The 12946-nt window shown below is 48.6% G+C and overlaps 1 protein-coding gene across 11 annotated transcripts in view; it reads right to left on the bottom strand.

Annotated features, from left to right (window-relative positions):
- The window catches only part of CACNA2D3 (calcium voltage-gated channel auxiliary subunit alpha2delta 3), a 960286-nt gene that overhangs the window by 184596 nt on the left and 762744 nt on the right, over positions 1-12946 (bottom strand). For all 11 annotated transcript variants that reach the window (XR_004300377.1, XM_032411506.1, XM_032411505.1 and 8 more), the window contains one exon: positions 2983-3066. Coding sequence is in view for 10 of the 11 variants with exons in the window: in XM_032411506.1 (XP_032267397.1) it covers positions 2983-3066 (84 nt within the window). In the remaining variant the exon portion in view is untranslated. The remainder of the gene's footprint in view (positions 1-2982; positions 3067-12946) is intronic.

The raw sequence follows: 12946 nt of genomic DNA, 5'->3' as shown, positions 1-12946 counted from the left end.
TGCTGGCATATAGGAAGGGCTCAGTACGTCAGTTATTATTATCTATATTCGTTTTTTCTCTTCATTGAAATAATCATGTTCACTGTGGAAAGCTTGGGAAAGACTAAGAGGTAACAGGAGTAAGAAAAATGTCATCCTTAAGTCTTTCAACCATCTGTGGGAATTTATAACCAAAGGATAAACTCCATTTTAAAAGGTATATTTTTTTTCCTTCCCAGAGGTGACCAACACTGGTGATTCAGGCAGGGCTATAGATGTCTCAGGGTCCCTTCCTGGCTTATGGGTCCCCAAAGATCTGTCGTACTCATTGTATTTTGATGTGATGCCTAAGTCGCCTGGAGCCTGGGCCAGACGTCCTGCTCATCCACCTCTAAACGGTTTCTAATTTTTCTTCCTCTTTTTAAGATTCTAATTTTAGCCAGTCTATTTTGCACATGTTTTAATAGTATATGTGACCTCACATCTTTTTTGGAAGGACACAGGGTCTATGTTGTAAATACCGTCATTATATTCAACAAGAGCTGAGTTGCCAAGAGAAGTAGGATGCTCCTTCCAAGAAGTTCTCTGCAGCTGGGCAGGCTCAAGCTGCTTCCTCCTTAGTGGGCTCTACTTCATGGTCTTTCCCAGATCTTAACCAAAAGCCTGCCCTCTGCCACTTACAGGCAAACCCCAATGGTGGACATATGGGCATGTAGGATCACATGTCAATGTTACAAAGCTTCTCTGTATTGGTTCCAGGATTCTCCAGTCAACGGAGTGCAAATCTGTAGGAGAGAAATGGTGACCCGGGTTTTCCCAAATGTGTTGGTGGGGTACACAAAATGTGCTTTGAGTGTATCATGTTCCTCAAGGAAGTAAGACAAGAGACCCAAATCAGAGAGACCACGAGAGACCAGTTTGAGCAGAGTAAGAGCACTGAACTTGTAGGAGATGTGGGAACTTTGAAGGTGGACACCAAAAACCCCTGGGAGTCGGATGAAGGTGAAGAACATGTAAGAGGCTGGGAATCCAATGCTCTGCAGCTCCGATGAGAAAAGAAGATAGGGCAAGGAAGCCACGATTAATAAAAGGAGATATCAGCTCCTTGAAAATTAACTGGAGTGCAGGCGATGACTAGAGTGAGCCAAGTAATAAATCTCTTCCAGTAACATGATGTGAGGACTCTGAAGTGAGAACGAGCATAAAGCAGTTTGCTTCCCATGTTGATCCAAATGGATGGGACGAAGGGGGGGGAAGCATGTTGACGACAAGGTTCCAGCCTTCTGGGAAAGGAAACAAAAAGGTCCAGTGAAGTCAAAATAAAGCAACTGATAAAGTGAAGATGGAAGAAAAAGGAAAACAGTGGAACGCGCCCTTCAAACACTCACGAGACAATTTAGCAGCTGCAAGTCCATGGGACATTCATTCATGAGCAGGTTACCTGAGGATTAATGCTGATGAGAATAGTAGAAAGAATAGCCACCGCTCACAGACACTCCCCATGTCCACACAATGGCATACATACGTTTTCATCTTTCAGCATATTAGCACATTTAAGATTCACAACAGCTCTCTGATGTAGGTACTATTATCATCATACTCATTTTACTGGAAAAAAAAAAAGGACAAAAACCAAAATCGAGGCACAGAAAGGATAATTGTGTGCTTGAGACCAACAGCCAGCAGATTGCCACGGTGGGATTCGAACCCAGGTGGGCTAATGCCCGGCCGTGCCCCTCACGACTGCGCTAGCCTGCTTCTTGGTAAAAGCAGGAGGAAAGGGGAGAGCATGGACATTGGGCACAGTACAACCTAAAGACCCTGATGACCATGTTTAAAGAATAAGATGTAAAACCCTACGAGGTCACTGAGCTGACCCAATATCAGGCCACCAGCAGGTGGGGAAAAGAGGACAGGTGAGGAAGTTGTTTTTTATCAAACAGTAGGTATTTTGTCTGAACTTGAGTTTCAAGAGTCCTAATACAGATGAAGGAAATCAGCTACACTTCTAAGATATGCCTCTTGCATTTTATAGGCCAGGAAGAAAATCCGAGATTTACGCTAGCTGAGACGTCCAGGGAGCAGAGGACACGGAGAGAAGATAATGACAGCAAGAGAACCCAGCTGGGGAGTCCAAATGGTTCCCCTCAACAACTCTTTGGAAAGCAGGACAGACTGAGGGACGGAAACATGGCTATCTCCATGGTGAAACTGAAGACAGGCCCCTGGACACGTCAGGGAGGGTGTGGGCAGAGAGCCGTGGACGTGGCTCAGACGCCCCACAGAGAAAGTCAAGAGCAAGGATCCAGGCAGGAACTCACGGGAAGTGACAATTTAATTAAGGACAGTCTGCCTACATTCACACAAAGGCAGCCATGTTGAACAAATCTATTTATTGAGGAAATAACAAGGAGACGGACGGGGTTAAGTCGTGGCCATAAGGAAGGCTTTTGATACAGTGCCGAAGGCTGAGTTGGTGCGGGAAATAAGCGTGTGAGCTCTTGTGGTGTGGCCGCAAGGGGGACGGCTGGGACGGCCCAGGAAATGGACTGCCCACCATGCAGAAGGGAGGCAGGGCTGCTCAGTCCTGGGCGGCTCCCCGAAAGCAAGGGCTGTGCCCAGGGCATCCTGACTTGACGGAGGGCAGGGCCTTCTGCTGCCCAGCCAGGCTCAGTCCAGGCTCCCCTGAGGGTGGCAGGTCCCATAAACTGCACCGAGCAAGAGTCTGGATGAATCCACAGCAGAAGGGACCAGAGCCTGTCAGGGGATGGTTTCAGCCGACTGCGCCAAGCAGGCAGGCGGCTGGCCTAGCTGCAACCGTTCCAGCCAGCAGGAGGCTTATAAAATTCCAGTGCCCTAAAAAGAGCCCATTGTCTTCATGTCCCTCTGGTGGCCAGGTGTCCTCTGGGGGGGCCTCTCGGCCAGCTCCCCGGGTGGCCTCCAGGTACAGAAGTGGGTACTGTGGAGCTCCCTCCTCACCGGGCTTGAAAACCAGTCACTTACCACATCATCCCGGTCTTCCCACTCCACCTCAGAGAGGTCAACGCTACTGTAGTTAGGTTTCCTTCGCTTCTTTCCTTCTTCGTACTGGTAGCGAGAGGGAAATAAAGAAAGAGGGAAAAAAAAAAAATTTCCATGAGATCATCAGCCAGGGCAGCGTTTATTTTCCCAAGCCCTGTTTCTCGGATGGGGACTGAGTGGAGGGACATTAGAGAGAAGCCCAGTAGGGCACAGTCCGAGGGACTGTAATAGCAGGAAAGCTCAGGCCAGGTGCTCCGAGCTGGGGAAATAACAAGCCGACGCTCCTTGAAATGAATTTACCTCCTGGACTCGTTGCCTCCAAATCCACCAGAAGCAAAGCAAAGATTTCCCCCTGCCCAGATGGCACCCATGTGGAATAGGGGAGATCCTTCTCTACTCCAAAGTTTTAAAAAAGCCACCACTTTGTGACACAGGAAAGGGCTTTTTACGGTCTCCCAAAAATCTAGTCCTATCCCTTTGTCTTACAGTTCTCCCACCCCGACCTCCGGTCTCAAACCGGCCCCATGCTCCTTGGTGAGGAAGCAAAAGCACTGGTCTCCACGGTAGCACTCAACATCCTGGTAACATCGTGTAGACTTGCCCTCACACAGGCCGTAGCAGGACTGAGCTAAGTGCGGCCTCTCTACCCGGGGTGGATGTGGGTATTGGGAGTCACCACCAGATTTAATGGCCATGAGGGCATTTCTCTGGAAAACCTCACGAGTGTCTTAAGAACAGGGGGAGTGGTTTTCGTTTTTTCTTCCCTAAATCACTGGTGTTAGTCACCCTGCAACCCTACCATTTTATCTGCTGGCCGGTCGTGTGTCTGGATGTTCCTGTGTCTCAGGGCCTTTAATGATGGTGGTTGGGATGTTTATAATGTAGGAAAGTCTGCCCTCTACTGCAGGCTAAAGATAAGCAACCCCTTTACCGGTTCATAAGATATGGCCAATGGCATATTGGAAAAAATACCTATGTATGTATAGTTTTTTTTTTTCTTTTTTGTCCCTAAGTTGGTCATCTTTGGATGGAATTGGTAAGATTCGAAATGGGATGCAGCATCACTGTGTTTTCAGACCCCTCCCGCCCCAAACAACAGGTAACCATTGTGGACACTGCTTGGTTCCTGGAGACAGGTGCTAAAGGCAATTCACAGATGTTCAAGGTCAGTTTTAGGACATCGGATCCACTGTAGATGAAGAGGAGGGGAAGCGGCTCCCTGAGAGGCCGCTTTTTATGACAGCAGATTTGCAGTTGGGTCCCATTATGGAAACTTTGTGTGTTCGTGGAAGCTCAGGCCCTTGCGAGATCCAGGCGGGAGCTGAGTGGGAGGAACAGGAACGGGGTGGGTGGGGTTGTCACCCAGGTGTCACAGTGAGGAGGTATGGTGGGGAAGGGGGCGCATGATGCTAACAAGACTCGACATGTCCCTTTGAGGACGTACAGTCAGCCACTCTTGGACCTCTGTTAACTGTCTAACGGCCCCCAAGTTCCATTTTGGTAAGAACCATCCCCGAGAGCCACTAGGTGCCCCAGAAGCTCACACAGCCCAGCTTCTGAGCAAAATGCAGAGCTTTCTCAATATTTTGGGTGGCATAATGCTAGTTCTAAACTGTTTGTTTGTGAGAAGTACTTCCTTTGGTCATTTCAAAATGCTCCTTTATTTATTTATTCAAATACATTTATCAGATGCCTCGTAAGGACCAGGTACTAAGGATATCAATAAAGCCAAGTAAGCAGTCTTTCTTTCTTTTCCAAGGACTTGCTTGCAGTTTATCACCCTTAATTTTGCCTTTCGAAGGTCAGTTCACTGCCCACCATACATACAGGAAAAGAGGCTGTCACAAGTTAAATAATGGGTAAAAGGACACTTTGATAAGATCACATAGCCAGTGTGGGGCAGGACACCCCCACCCACCACCAGCCCCTGACCAAATTTTCATTGCTGAGACTCATGTTATTTCAAACACTCCTAAAGAAATTCAAAAACACCCCCGAGGTCCCGAGCACCAAATGTTCCCTTATCCTCAGAAAATGTCCATTTGTCTTTCTGAGAGTGGTTCTGCCACTTACTGGGCCTGTGATCCTGAGCAGGGGGCCCAGTTGCTCCATGCTTCCCTTTTCTCAGTTGTAAAATAGGAAAAACAATAGTACCTCCCTGGCAATGGTAGGTTGAGAGAATTAACTAGATACTGTATGTAAATGGACAAACACAATCCTGGCACAGAATAAAGCCTTAATATATAGCTAGCATGATTCCTGAGAGCCATGACCTTGCTAGCCAAGACACAGGCTCATTGTATACAGTTGGCTAATATGTCATTTCCTTGAAATGAAGGAGACCCATTCAGTGATTCAGCAGGTCACTGTTCTGTAAACCATAGGAGATGTTTGTTGAAGATGTCTGTGTCAGACAGTCACATTCACATACCTCCTCCTGGTGTATATATCTTATGCACCAAGACGGGGACTATAGCTCAGCTGGGACTCAAGACTGTCCCAGCAGAAAAATTCATACCTGTGCTAAAGAACCCAAGTGCTTTTAGATGGTACTTGGCAATTCTGTAATCCACAGAGCACCCTTGACTTCTGACCATTCCCAGATGTCTTTCTTCATTTTTTTTTTCTTATAACCACTCAAGAAATTCAATACATTGCGCTTTTGATAGTCAGGAAACCTGGAGGGTTTAGAGTATGAAGAAGCATTCACAGTGGGCTGGTCCACAAACCAGTGAGTCTAAATAATTTCATTTCATTGAAGGAAACAGGCAGGGCTGGGGATACCTGCTCTGGAACTCTATTGTAGGAATGCCCCTCTACAACGTCTGCTTAACCAAGTATGTGAAACTGGTCTAAAACACTTCCCATTTGGGTTTTTATTAATGGGTGAGCTCCTTTAGAGTGCAAGTAGTAACATAGCAGAGTGATTATTTTGAATGAGGGAAGGAAAAGTCAGTGTCTGTTGCATAAAATAAAACAGACTGAGGGTGAGGAGTGAACTCCAGCATAATGACCCTAGATCCACCTTTATCTTTTCTCCAATGAAGAGAGCATATGGGAAGGCTAGAGAGTAGACTTCCACAAGGAAGACGCTTGTGCCATGCACTGCCCCCACTCATCCCCCACATTTTCCAGGGTAATCGCCTTGCTTTCCTGCAGGGAAGCCCTTGGGCCCCTTTCTCAGTAAATATAGTTCTCGTGAAAGCAAGACCACCCTGGGTCAGAGATAGGCAAGTGACCTGAGCATTCGAGGAGACCCACATCTCTCCAGGACGCAGAGACTGGTTCAGAGCTGGGGATGTAACCCACGCCAACCCAAATGAGCTTCAGCCTGGCATGCTTTCCTGGGTTTATCCAGATAAAGGAGCTGCGCATCTGCTAGCACCATTAAGGTGGTAGGATGTGAACATGAGCTCCTCATAACTATCTCTGCTTCTGCTTAGAGAGAGCCCTCCTGAGAATGAAGCCAATGCAGAGAAAGCAGAGAAAAGGCAGGAGAGAGTCCTGAAAACACAGTGTGTGTGCCTGGATCAAGCTGTGACTAAAATCTTTATGCCCTTGGATGTTTCAGGTACCAACTACATTCTCTCCACATTACCCCTTTCCCTTCTTAAAGATTTTTTTTTTTTTAAGCTGGCTTGGGTTTCAAGCATAAGTAGTCATTGGAATTCTGACTTGTATATATTTAATGCCTTTATTATTTTTCCTTGTAAATGAACCACTTTTAAAGTACATTTTAAGTGAAGTGTTCCTAACACTTATTTAGGAGCATGTGACCTGCAAAATATCTCACTGTTACTCAAGATAGACTACTGTGTGTGAGTGCGGCTGATCCCCTATCCTTACTTTCCCCCCTGAGAGGACAGATGTGAGGCCACAGTGTAAGAGTGACAGAAACAGAAGCAAATCTCTGACTTCCAGGCCAGCTGTCCCCTGTCCCTCCGGATTCAGCCTCTGACACATCCTGGATCCACCAGCCCCACTCCCTCTTTCCCTGCGTGAGGCTCTCGTTACTGGGGCTGAGGCATCGGATACGGCATTTGTTAGTGTATCTATAAACTGTAACTTCCTTTGAAAATGTGATTAACGAATTGCGAACGGTTTCCAAAGGTTTATAAACAGATACTTTGAGAGTCACGGGTAGGTTTGTAGTTTTTGGTGCCTGTTTTATGAAAAAAATATGTGGGGGAGAATTTAATAAGGAAAGATATTCTGTGCTATGAAATACTTTGAGGTGGAGTTTCAAATAAAGGCCAGATGTGGTGAACGCACAAACCAGCCTGTGGCCTAGGAGGATGGGACAAGATGGGCATCCATCTGAGGAGCAAGCCAGAGCCCTCCGGGGGCACGCCTTCCTCGCCTGAACCCACCAGCTGGTGTTTCATTGTCTGCATGCAGGCGCTCTTTGGTGTTACCTACAGACCAACTTTGGAAGCATAATGGGATAGGCTAAGGTGATGGCCACGTTCATGTTGGTTTGAAAAAAAACAAAAATGCCTTTGCTTTTCCTGTGTTTTTTTGGGAGGGGCCAGAAGAAATCAGCTACATACATCCATGCAGCCTCTGGGAAACAAATATCGTGTATGCTAATAATTGATAAATTGTACGTGCCGCTCCATGCTGCCAAAAGGAAGGAAGGAGATGGGGGTGGGAGGCCCACAACTGGAGAGGAAGAAACCTTGCCCAGAGCTAATGCCATCTGGTGCAGGGGTGTGGCCAAGGGCGGGGAGCCAGCCATTGTCTGGGCGGATGTTCTCTCCCAAGGCAGGCAGAGTCCTCAGCTGGCAAACACCTTTGCCACCTCCCCCGAGGCCTGCGTCTCCTCTCATCCCAGGGACTGAAGTGGTCCTTTTGGGAGAAGTAAAGGAGACACATCTTCTCTCCTCCACGCACAAGAGAGCACGGCCTAATGGCTACCGGGCACTTCATTCCCTCCCTCCTGCCTCCATCCATTCCCTCATTTGCTCCTGTACTCACCCAAATCCCCCCAAATACATTTATCAGGCCCTGGGCCAGGCCCAGGTGAGCCATCAGGAAAGCGTGGAGAAGCTGTCTGAGAAGGGTCATCTCCTGCACTCAAGGTGTAGGTCATGACCCACCACTCGCCAATCAGGGCGGTTAGAGAGCAGGTAGCAGCTAGGGTCCCAGAATCACACACAGGTGTTCGTGCATTTCTCTGAGCCCTGTGCTACTCGTCTATAGGATGGGATAATAGCATTCAGCTCACAGGGCTGGCGTGAGAAGCAAACAGGTACATAGTGGAGCATGGAGTGTGTCCTGACAAACAGTCTTGGGAAACGCCCACTCGGCCAGCACCAGTAAAGGTCATTACTGATTCAGGAGATGTGGCAGCCCCCACCTCCCCCTAGAGAGGAGGCTCATGGGATAAAATGTTTCTTTGCAGTATGGTTGTTCAGTAATATTTCTATTCTTTAAAAGAGGCAGTTCAACCTGGAGTGGTGGTCCATTCTTCTCAAGGTCAAAGGGAAGGTCTCAAACAGGACATGGTCCCAAGGCCAGCTGGCCAGGTGGGCCTGAGACAGGGCAACAGTCTCTTCCCTTAGAATTTGCAAATCAAGGACTCTGGCTGTCATGCAATGTCCAGCTGCAGAGGAGGTGGCCCTAGGGAAGGGGAGTCTCAGCAGAGACTCAGTGGAAGCAGAGTATCAGCCACTTCTCTCCTGGCGACAGTCCAAATGGTTTAAGCTTTTGCTGTTTTTTTAAGATTACCCCTGCCCCCTCCCCCCGATTTTCCAGGTAACAACTGCTCATTGCAGAAAATTTGGAAAATACTGAAAAGTGCAAGAATGGAAAACAAAATATCGCCCTCCCTATCACAATACAGGCAACACAGGGATCACCACCCACCGTTCTGCTAGCTGGCCCAAAGGTAAGTCCTTTGAAGCAGTTACTGTTTTCAGTTTTCTAAGTTCATTGTTTCTCCCACAAGGAATTTATAAAATGTAGCAACCAATCTGTTCTGCTTTCTAAGTGACTGCCTTTAGCAAACCAAACCAAACCAAACCAAAACAAAAACACAAAGTTTTCTGCCGGCCAGCTTCCCCCTCACCTCCTATCATTCTTTAGGAAGAGTGAATGCTCTTCTTCCAGGCACGGTACTAAACACTGTGCATACCTCCTTGGAGGGATAACTGCCTCACAGATGGGCATGTGCGGAGCCCGGGGATGCAGGCCACGTGGCAGCACAGCTAATCGACAGTGGGACTGTGATTCAAGCCCATCTTTGCCCCTTGGCTCAGCCTCCGGTCCTCACCACCCTGTGCGCTGCCTCCCCGGAGGGGGTCTCAGCTCAGATGGCGACCACCCACAGGGCTGCACGCAGCAGGCCTATTAACGGGTACAGAACAACGGCGGAAGCCGACACCCACCAGCCATCCTTGCCTCCATTTGACTCATTCGGGCTGCCTCGAAACTGGCCTTCGTAGGCCGGGGATGCAAGAGTCAGTTTCAGATTGAGAACAACTACAGTGCACTGAGTGAGTACTTGGAGGGAGCACGGTGCCACATACCCAGGACACACAACACAAGGCCCATTAGCCAACATCTGACTCAGCCTCAGACAAGCCTGGTAGCATCTGATGGTACCAGGGTAGCTGGGATTTCCACCTGAATCGTGCTGGCCCTTTGGTGGTATGACGCCATGGGGCTCAGACCTTGCTAGGTAAGCTAGATGACAGGATGGCAGAGACAAGGCCGGTGGTGGGGGAGGAGGGGGTGATCCCGATGAGTCTATACGTGGAGATGAAATCCTTCGTGTTCATGGGAAGATGAGAAGCCCAGATACACTGGAGGGAAGCAGGGCCGTGAGGGTGTGTCCCAAAGCAGCCGGAAGGTGGGAGAGAGGCAACAGGGCATGTCCGGACAACAAGGCTTTTCCTTTTTCCACCAGGTACCATGCTCTTATTAATTAATGTTTTTAAGTGTCTCAAAGATGAAAAGTTCTCCGTGCTCTCTTAGTGTGATTACAAAATCCTTTTGATGGCTGTAAAACTAAAACAGCTTTGGTATTTAAAAAAAAAAAAAAAAACAATTAAGAGGCTGCTTTGAAAACCCAAATGACCTTTATCTTAATTGGTGTCCTCTGAGTCGAGGTGAGTCACCCACGTGGTGTGTGGGGAGGAAGTGACCCAGCTCTGCCAGTGGTTTTGGACCTTCAGTGTGGCTTCTCCATGGCGGCTGGCCTTAAATTCCCATTCTCAGAAAGCCCATCTGTCTTGTCATAGCCAGCGAGTCATCAAAATGAAAATCGGGCTGAGTGGCTCGGGCGGGAGGAGCTTTCGTGCCAGCAAGGGGCCTGGGAAGCGGGGACGCTGACCCAGAGAGGGGAGCACCGTCTGCAGGGCCCTGAGTCAGGTGAAGGGCCCATGCGAGGGAAATACCAGCCCGCAGCAGAGAAGGCAGAACACGGATGCCGCCTGCGAGGGAAAGATGCCCCTGGGTGCCTAGAAGACAGCTCTCTGATAGGTTAGAACACTCTGGACAAAACCGCACTATAGTTTTCTGGGCAAAACTTAGATGCAGAACAGCCTTCAGAATGAATTTCAGGGGCGCCTGGCTGGCTCAGTTGGTTTAGCATCTGACTCTTGATTTCAGCTCAGGTCAGACGATCTTGGGGTTGTAAGATCGAGCCCTGCGTCTGGCTCCTGCTGGGCGTGGAGTCTGCCTGGGATTCTCTCTCTCCCTCTCCCTCTGCCCACCCCCCCCCCCCCCTGCTTGCTCGCCCTCTAGTGCTCTCTCTCTCTCAAAAAAAGAAAAGGGGGCACCTGGGTGGCTCAGTCAGTAAGTGCCTGCCTTTGGCTCAGGTCATGATCCCAGGGTCCTGGGATCGAGCCCCACATCGGGCTCCCTGCTCAGTGGGAAGCCTACTTCTCCCTCTCCCACTCCCCTTGCTTGTGTTCCCTCTCTCACTGTGTCTCTCTCTGTCAAATAAATAAATAAAATCTTAAAAAAAAAAAAATGAATGGGGCGCCTGGGCGGCTCAGTTGGTTAAGCAACTGCCTTCGGCTCAGGTCATGATCCTGGAGTCCCGGGATCGAGTCCCGCATCGGGCTCCCTGCTCGGCAGGGAGTCTGCTTCTCCCTCTGACCCTCCTCCCTCTCATGCTCTCTCTCATTCTCTCTCTCAAATAAATAAATAAAATCTTTAAAAAAAAAAAAAAAATGAATGAATTTCAAAGTTCCAAAGAGAGTTGCACCAAGTTCTTGAGCCCACAGTGCCATATTCCAAAGCAGATTTCATACAAAGGTTGGAGATACCTGAGTCATTAGGAAATAACATCTAGGATAACAAGAGGACCTCTATAAGTTGAAAGTATGCCTGTGACATTTGACAAAGCAATTTTTGTGCATTTATAGAACTTTAGTTGGCATTATTCCCTCGAGCAAGAGACTCTTGGGATTGAAATGTGTCAGGCTGTTTTGAACACGCACTATAATTGGGCACCACAAGGTGATTCCAATTTTGGAACTGCCAAGACAATGAATTTTCTCACTCACTCAAGTGAGATCAGAAGATAGCACCAACCAACAGTGCAATGAGACATGTTTCCCGTCCAGTGGAGCTGCAGCTGACCACCCACATGGAGCAAGCTCTGCTGGGGGTTTCCTCCTGGGGCCAGTGACACCAGCCTTCCTGGCCTGTCACCCCCATTCCTAGTGCCTCTCCTGGCTCAGTCCCCGGGAGAAGTACTCCAGTCTTACTGGCTCCCCTTGGAGGGGTGGTGCTTGGAACAGAGAGACCTCTCTCCACGTCTAGGTTTCTGTGCTAACTGGCTGGAAGGGCAGGAAGCGGGCAACGAATTTGGAAGTGAAGGAAAGAGAGAGAGAAAGAAAAGAGGGAAAGGAATCCCTCCTTCCAAGCCAGTTACCACTACACCTGACTCTGGTTTTTGCCTGTAATGGTATTAACCTACATCAGATGGCTGAGCCTTCCTCAAACGTGTCTGAGTGTGTGTGTGTGTGTGTGTGTGTGTGTGTGTGTGTGTGACTTTATCTAGGGTGATGCTTGGTATGATATCTTTATTTTGTTTCTCTTTTTCTGCTAAAAATTTTCAAGATACTTGTGAAGGAGGAGAAGACATAAAGGGATCCACCTCTGTGCCCACGTCGTCCATGAATGTTTCTCGGATCCTTCCAGCTAGAGTCTGTCTCCCTTCTTCCCTGGGGTGGCCCTTGTTCTGCACCGCCCCGAGGACACAGGGTTTTGCAGCATCAACATGCCTGTGACCACCTATCCCACCCATCTGCTCTCTGCCCTGGGATATCAGACCACCAAACTGAATAGGTTCTCACCCATCACTGCTCTGTCCAGCCCACTGGACTGGTGACGCAGCAAAATATTTAGGTTTCACTCTTTTCTTTTCTTTTCTTTTCTTTTTTTTTGCAGGTGATTCTGAAATATACTAATCTGTCTTTAAAAAAAAATTTGGGATGCATGCTGGTCTGAATAAACCCAAGAGACCTGTGATGTCACTCATGACTCATAGGAAAACTAAAGGTCCCCTGCAAGGCTGACTCAGTCCTCTGGGTCTTGTATATGTCTGTGATCATGAAGATGTGGGCAGAGGCTGGAGAGGCGAGCAGCCAGAGAAAGAGGCCAGTGATCTAGGCAAGGCAACCAGGGCTCATCAAACTACCACATCCATAGCTTCTATCTTTTATGTGTCTCTTGAAATTGAGTCACATCTCTCCATCCCTCTTGCCACCAACTTAGTTTTAGCCACCATGATACCCTCCCTCCCCTTGATGAAGGTGAGCATCTCCTAAGCCTCCCTGCATGGACTCCGCCCCTGCAATCCACTGTCCAGGGTCCGGCCAGGGGGATTCTTCTGCAACCAAAATCACCACTTGGCCTGGAATCCTCATGGCTCCCCACGCCCTCTAGGTTGATGTCCAACGTTCCAGAATGCCACAGTGCCCATCAGTAT

The sequence above is a fragment of the Phoca vitulina genome, unplaced genomic scaffold (assembly GCF_004348235.1).
Source record: "Phoca vitulina isolate PV1807 unplaced genomic scaffold, GSC_HSeal_1.0 scaffold13, whole genome shotgun sequence".
NCBI classification, from domain to species: domain Eukaryota; kingdom Metazoa; phylum Chordata; class Mammalia; order Carnivora; family Phocidae; genus Phoca; species Phoca vitulina.
The sequence above is the reverse complement of the archived record's forward strand: the minus strand, read 5'-3'. Positions and strand labels throughout refer to the sequence as shown.